The sequence below is a fragment of the Nannospalax galili genome, unplaced genomic scaffold (assembly GCF_000622305.1).
Source record: "Nannospalax galili isolate Female #2095 unplaced genomic scaffold, S.galili_v1.0 scaffold109, whole genome shotgun sequence".
Lineage (NCBI taxonomy): Eukaryota > Metazoa > Chordata > Mammalia > Rodentia > Spalacidae > Nannospalax > Nannospalax galili.
In genome coordinates, this window is record NW_008360315.1 from 2,544,274 (window position 1) to 2,551,403 (window position 7,130).

General features: G+C 39.5%; 1 protein-coding gene across 4 annotated transcripts in view; it reads left to right on the forward strand.

The window, feature by feature from the left end:
* The window catches only part of LOC103727156 (probable ATP-dependent RNA helicase DDX60), a 129,472-nt gene that overhangs the window by 85,360 nt on the left and 36,982 nt on the right, over nucleotides 1–7,130 (forward strand). For all 4 annotated transcript variants that reach the window (XM_029559554.1, XM_029559555.1, XM_029559556.1 and 1 more), the window contains 3 exons: nucleotides 3,137–3,241; nucleotides 3,776–3,904; nucleotides 5,634–5,758. In XM_029559554.1, coding sequence (XP_029415414.1) covers nucleotides 3,137–3,241; nucleotides 3,776–3,904; nucleotides 5,634–5,758 — 359 coding nt within the window. The remainder of the gene's footprint in view (nucleotides 1–3,136; nucleotides 3,242–3,775; nucleotides 3,905–5,633; nucleotides 5,759–7,130) is intronic.

Here is a 7,130-nt window from a genome sequence, read left to right on the forward strand (position 1 = left end):
TCTTTTTGTGAACTTTATGTGTCTTTGTGGTTTACTTTTTGGGCATGAAAAGCTGGTTCCTCTAAGCTTCCAGTTCTCTCTTTTGATTTTATATTGGAGTGGCCCAATTGCTTTTGTCTTCAGGAGTTCCCACGGAGGCTCAAGTCAGATGAGGATCAGATGCTCTGAGGCTTTCTTCTAAGGTCTGGATCCCTCCAGGAAAGATTTTGGCTTCAGGAGTTTGGGGGTTGGACTGGCTTGGGAGCCAAGCCTAGGAAAGTTGCTGGTCTAGGGCAGCTGTTGGCCATGCCACCCAGAGATGCAAGGCAGATGGGGGCAGGAAGTGGCCCTAAGGGCTCCTGGGGACTTCACTGAGGATCTGGGTTTCTGGATGCAAAGGATAAGGAAGAGGAAAGGTCAGCCCCGGCATCCAGGAAAGAGGCTGGGTGGTGGTGTAGGCCCAGGGAAGTAGAAGAAGGTGGGGGGTGGGGGCAGGCCATAAACAAGTGCTCCTGGGGACCAGAGAAGGCACTGAGTTGGTCTGGATACAAAGGATCAGGAAGCAGTGGTGGTTCCCCAGGTGTCTGGGGGCTAAGACAAGGAATGGGACAGGACCAAGGCTAGGAGGAGAGACCGGTGGGGGAGATGGGAGGGTGAAGCAGGCTGGGGGAGTCAAGGCAGCGAGCAGGCAATGGACTTACCCTGGAGAGAAAGGCCTGTCAGTTGCAGGCCCAGGGAAGCAGAGGGAGGTGAGGGTGGGGCCATGCCCAGAAGCAGAGCTCCTGGGGCCCAGAGAAGGCACTAAGTTGGTCTGGATGAAAAGCATCAGGGAGCAGTAAGGGTGAAGCAGGCTGGGGGAGTCAAGGCAGTGAGCAGGCAATGGACTTACCCTGGAGAGAAAGGCCTGTCAGTTGCGGGCCCAGGGAAGCAGAGGGAGGTGAGGGCGGGGCCATGCCCAGAAGCAGTGCTCCTGGGGACCAGAGAAGGCACTGAGTTGGTCTGGATACAAAGGATCAGGAAGCAGTGGTGGTTCCCCAGGTGTCTGGGGCACCAAAACAAGGAATGGGACAGAACCCAGGCTAGGAGGAGAGACCCGCGGGGGAGATTGGAGGGTGAGTAAGGCTGGGGGAGTTAAAGTGCGGAGGGTGCGATGGACTTACCCCTGAGAGAGGCCTGCGGGTGGGAGAGAGCAAATGTGGTAATTTTTAGCATAGTTTTTATGAAAGAAGCTTCTCGTTTTGTGGCAATGGTCCAATCCACATTCAAAAATAATGGAAACAAAAGTAAAATTTGCATTCCTTACTTGTACCCTAAACCTGGGATTATAGATGATAAACCAGTCATAAACAATGAAAGAATCCTTTCTCTTCTTTTGTTCCCTCCCTCTCTTCCTTTTTCCTTTCTCCCTTGTCTGCTCCCTCCCTTCCTGATACCTGCAGCTTGCCAAACATTTTCAGCATTATCTGAAAAATTTTAAAAATACCGTGGTACTTGAGAATGATCTGTTTTGTATAAGATGATTCCAGCAAGTTATCTTTAAGCAGCCTTGAGTGTAGTGGTTCAGAGTGCTGAAGTGATCATTTTGTTCCAAGTGCCCTCCCTCTCCTCCTGGAAGCTATTAGTGGAGTAACTGGAAAGCAGGAGCACTGCTATGCTGTGCTCTCACACCATGTGACTTTTACAAAGGTCATGCTGTTGTATGAGTCTTAAGATTTCTGGATTTTGGCCGCAGGTATATAGAGTAAACAAGCAAGGTTTGGACATTATTAAATGTATTTTAACAACTGATTACACAACATACATTTATGTAGTACATTTCCCAAAGAAGCAATGAGAAAGGTAAATAGAGCTTCCAAATAAGTAAATAATTCTAGATGTTGTGTGTCATATGCTTTAGATTAATATGAAAGTGCTAAACAAAGCATAATAAGTTGTAGAAACATAAAGGATAGACTTGTCTAACTGGCTCTTTCCTCTATAGCTCTATCAGAAAAATGATTACAGAAGGGAAGGGAAGGGATTGGATGGGACAAATGAATTGGTCTTAGCCCAAATGAAGCAAGGAATCACCAGTGAGGGATAGTTCTCAGCCATATATATCTTGTTTATGGCCTTTGCCACCATTATCATGCAATCTAGGAGCAGTTGCTGATGTCTGGAGAGCTGTCAACCTTGGCAATCCCTTCACAGAACTGCCATCTCTTACTGTTCAATGGGGGATCAATTCTTACCATTGTCAATGGCATTAGGGGCAGTGTGGTTGGCAGAAATACCATCATGGTAGAATACCATTGCTTGATAATTTACATATATTTCTCTTTGTTCTCTGCCTAGATTGGTTCAGGTCTTTCCAGTTTGACAGTTATGTAGTGGTAACAACTAGATTGAATATCAGCTATAGACCACAGAGTTGTCAGATTCAATAAAAAATTATGAGGTATAAACTTACTTATTAATAAACTAGATTGACCGATAATGCATCCATCATGTGCTAGACATGTTCTTAGGACTTTTGTGTCTATTATCTAATTTATTTCTTACAACAAATTAGTGGCACAGTCCGAATTCTATTTTAGAAATGAGGAAGCTGAGGCATCCGTAAAAGGGTAAGAGATCTAAGAAATCATAATTATTCTAGTGACCCAAACATAGTGATCTATGTTTTTAAGCCCGTAATGATTCTTGGATTCATTTTCATTTGATTTTTTTTAAGTTGTAGAAATAACCACTCTCAAGTGATAAAACATAACAAAAGGGTAAGATTGTGAGGTTGGAAGAATGGCTTAGTGGTTAAGAGCATGCACTGCTCTTGCAGAGGACCCAAGTTTGGTTCTCAGTGCCCAGGTCAGGCAGCTGACACTTGCCTGTAACTCAAGCTCCAGGGGCTCCAAGGAACCCTTCTGGTTCTTGCAGATACCTAGACTGACGTGCATATACCTGCCTACCGTCGTATACATGATTAAAAATAAAATATTTTTTAAAGATCAACATTAAAAAGACTACACTCAAAAAAAAACTACACTCATTTAGAATTCTCCCACAATGTAATCTTTACTATTTAGCCAACTTTTAATGATCAAAATGATGATTACTTACAAATGTGTGTATCCTATACAAAACATTTTTTAAAATTAACAAGATAATTTTTTAAACACAGATTGAAAAATATGGATTCCCTTCTGATCTTGCCTTTTCACCTCGAGAAAGTATACAACTTTATGACACCATGCTTCAAGTCTGGAAAAGTTGGCCCCAGGCACAGGTAAATAATTTTTATGGAATTGATGCCATTTTGGAGAACTCTAACAGTACTGTTCAGAAACACACACTCAAGCTTTGCAATCACTTGGATTTGATCTTTTAAAACTATTAGCAGACATTTTTCAAAATAAAATGGCTCCCTTATACACTGTTAGTTTAATGGTCTATAAATGATGTTTCATTTTAATTTCTGAAAACATTTATTCTTTTTCCCTTTGGAACACTATGGTATTTATGTCTCCCCTTGCACCTGGGATTCCTAATCTTTCAATTTCTTTCATCACACCTGCCTTTGTTCTCTCTGTCCCTGAGTACTGCTTGTTTTCCTTTTTGGCTCAGTTGTTCTATATATACTTAACTTTGAAGAGTTCATACATAGTAAAAGTTTTATTTACTAGAAGGCACAGAGAGGTAAAGAGAACTTCCACTATCCATACCCTCAAGAGCTCATAATAGACCCAGTGATAAATGCAGTTGAAAAATATCTTCAGAATTTATTGCATGATTTTATGGAATTTTATTGTTCCTTTTCCAGAACCTGTGTCCAGAGAATTTCATTCATTTTAAAGATAAAATAATCATTAAAAAGTTGGATGCTAGAAAATATGAAGAGAGATTAAAGGCAGAACTAACAAATTGGATTAAAAATGGTGAAGAAGAAAAGGTAATTTTCACACATTTTAGGCAAAGCACTGTATAATTTTTTTGAGTTGTATCATTCATTTAATACCATTTCTGCTTTTTTTCAGTATTCAATTTTTGTTTTAGATTTTTAAGTTTAACTTGATGTCTAATCCTGGAACAAAAAGAAGGAAAGGAAATTGCTTTTTACCCTATCAGTGTCTCCTAAAACATAGACAAGAGGATACTAGCTCCTCCTGGACATGATGATTGACAAGAACACAGGGATTGGTATTAAGGATGTTGATGCCTTGGGTTCAGAGAGACTCAAGTAGCCATGAAGAATTTTTGCTCTTCTTTTGTAGCATTGAAGTTTTATTATTTTTTTTTTCCCCCTTTGGTCTTTTTGAGACAGAGTCTCTGTGTAGCCCCAGCTGTCCTGGAACTCACTATGTAGACCAGGTTAGCCTTGAACTCACAGAGATCTGCCTGCCTCTGCCTCCCAAGTGTTGGGATTAAAGGCGCGTGCCATGTTTTTTTAGAGAATTTCATACATTCGTATAATGTGTTTTTAAAAATCTATCTCCATTCTCTCCCCTAGAGAATTTCATACATTTTCCTTCTTGACCTCATGGACTCTTTTTAAAACCCATTGAGTCCACACACTGTTGTCAGTATGTGCATGGGTATAGGAGCATGGGCTGTCTATCAGGGTCATACCCCAGCACCCATCAACTGCTAATAGCTCTTCAGCTAGGGGGTGGGACTTTTTGGCCTTCTCCCCCACATGCTGGGATTTTGGCTGGCTTGATCTTGTGCAGGTGTTACACAGGCAACCACACATGCTACAAATACTTGTGTGCAACTTCCTTGTCATGTCAGGAATATAGTTTCACAGCAGTCCTTGAACTTTTATTCTTTTTGATTTTTACATTAAATATTCATCTTTATTTGTGTGTATGAGTGTCTGCCTGAATGTATGTATGTGTACCACCTGTGTACTTGGCACCTGAAGGGGCCAGGAGAGGGCATCAGATCCCTTGGAACTGGAGTTACATGAGGTTTTTGAGCCACCATGTGGGTGTTGGAAACTCAACCCAAGTCCTCTGTAAGAGAAACAAATGCTTTTACCCATTGAGCCATCTCTCCAGCTCCCTGTGATTTTTATCATAAATTATATGAACTATTTATGCATTAAAATCTTACCCTGGAGCTATATGCTTTAGAAATTTATTTTAATTAAACTTTTAATCTATATACTTGTAGTGTATTTTATCATCACAAGTTGGAATTTCTGTTTTTTCAGCAATAACATATGTTAAAGTTTTTAAAAGTGATCCCCCCATTTTGCTTTAATTTGTTCTTTCATTTGGAAGCATAACATAGTTAGCTTATGTTCCTTTAGTTATCTTTTATTCAAAAGGTCTTACTCTGTATTTGGGGATGTGTTTCCTATTCAGTATAGAGAGGAACACTTTTCCTTATGAGAGTGGAAACAGCACTAATTACCAACCAGTCCTTTTCCTGCTAGATTTGTATTGTCTCAAAAAATTGAAGATGTGTGTATATATTACTGTGAAATTTTTGTGATAAAATCGATTTGTGTATTTCCTTACTGTGACTTAGCATAATTTCATAATATAGGCTCAATGGGCTATTTTAAAGAATGACAAAAACAAATATTAAACAATTGTGGAAGTATTTTAGCCAGAAGTAGCTGCTCTTTTCTTTACAACACAACTTAATACAAATGTTTTTATTTGCTACCACAGGCCAAAATCGTGCTGAGGAAACTTAACCCTAATTTAGATGATCACTCAGGATGCATGTTAGATTACTTCCCACACCTTGTTGAAAAGCTAAAGCAAATGGACAAATTGCCTGCAATATTCTTTCTGTAAGTTATTTACTTAAAAAATTTGTTTATTTAATAACCACTCGATTAGAAGCATTTCATTACAGCTTTAACACATTCAATAATAATTTCCAGAGCAAAGACACATCTCTTTCAAAAGTGGCTGTAAATTTTTAGGTTCACAGTTAAATTAATACAGTTATACAATATTGTACTCAATATAAACCCTATAAGACATAAAATTAAATGAAGTTTTAAACTTTAAAAAAGATCTCCATTTCATGTTAAAATACTCTTTCCCACAGAAAAACTCATTTAAAAATTATTTATTTAATAACCACTCGATTAGAAGCATTTCATTACAGCTTTAACATATTCAATAACAATTTCCAGAGCTAAGATGCATCTCCTTCAAAATTTTTGAGTTTACAGTTGAATTAATACAGTTATACAATATTGTACTCAATATAAACCCAATGAGTTTTAAACCTTTAAAGAAGATATCCATTTAATTTTAGAATATATTGTTCCTTGCAGAAAGACTCATTGTTTTTGCTACTAACACTGAGATGTTGGCGCATGCATCTCTGATCTGTATGCATCTGATTATTACTAGTCATAATCGATTGCAATTGGATCCTTGGCGCCTGTGTATGTCTATAAAGTCGTCGGGTAGATTTCAGTGTTAATGTTTATGATCTCTACTAATTAGCATGACTTAAATTTCCATGCTTCCTCCTCAAATATAATGCATTTTTTAAAATTTGTTGATCTTTGTGTGTGTGTGTGTATCACACAGAACATCCCGAACCATCTTACTCGACTATACACCCACTTCCCAGATAGCATCCTCCCACAGCCTCCCTACCCCCACTAGAGCCCTTATATGCTGATATATCTGCTACTGTCTGCTGTGTTGTCAGCACCCCAGCCACTACCCACTACTTGCCCTTCTGGTGAATCTAGTCAGCCTATCTAGAGGTCTTTGTTTTAGGAGGGTCAGCTGCTCCTCAACCAGTGGTAATCAGTTGTCAATATTCCTTTGGATAAGATTGGGGTCTTCTGTTCATTGTTCCAGTTCTATGATGGGTTACTACCTGAGAATCCCTTTGGCAACCCTGGCCAACAACTCAAAAGAAGGTATCATCTGTCTGGCATTGCTGCTTGTTATGTAGTCTTTAGCTATACATATGGACTCTTAAAAAATTATATTGGCCCCTTTAATCTTTGGTTATACTTTCCTTTTGGGTGTTTAAGGCCCAGATAAACCAATTTATTTTCACTCTTAAGGGCATTTGAGGATCTGTTCCTCAGGAGTCACATGGGCTGGGGAGGAGCCCCTGGCTCCATTCTTTTACCAGTTCTGTCTATGTGAAGATAAGTCAAAGGTCCTACTCGACCATGGTGGGCTTAC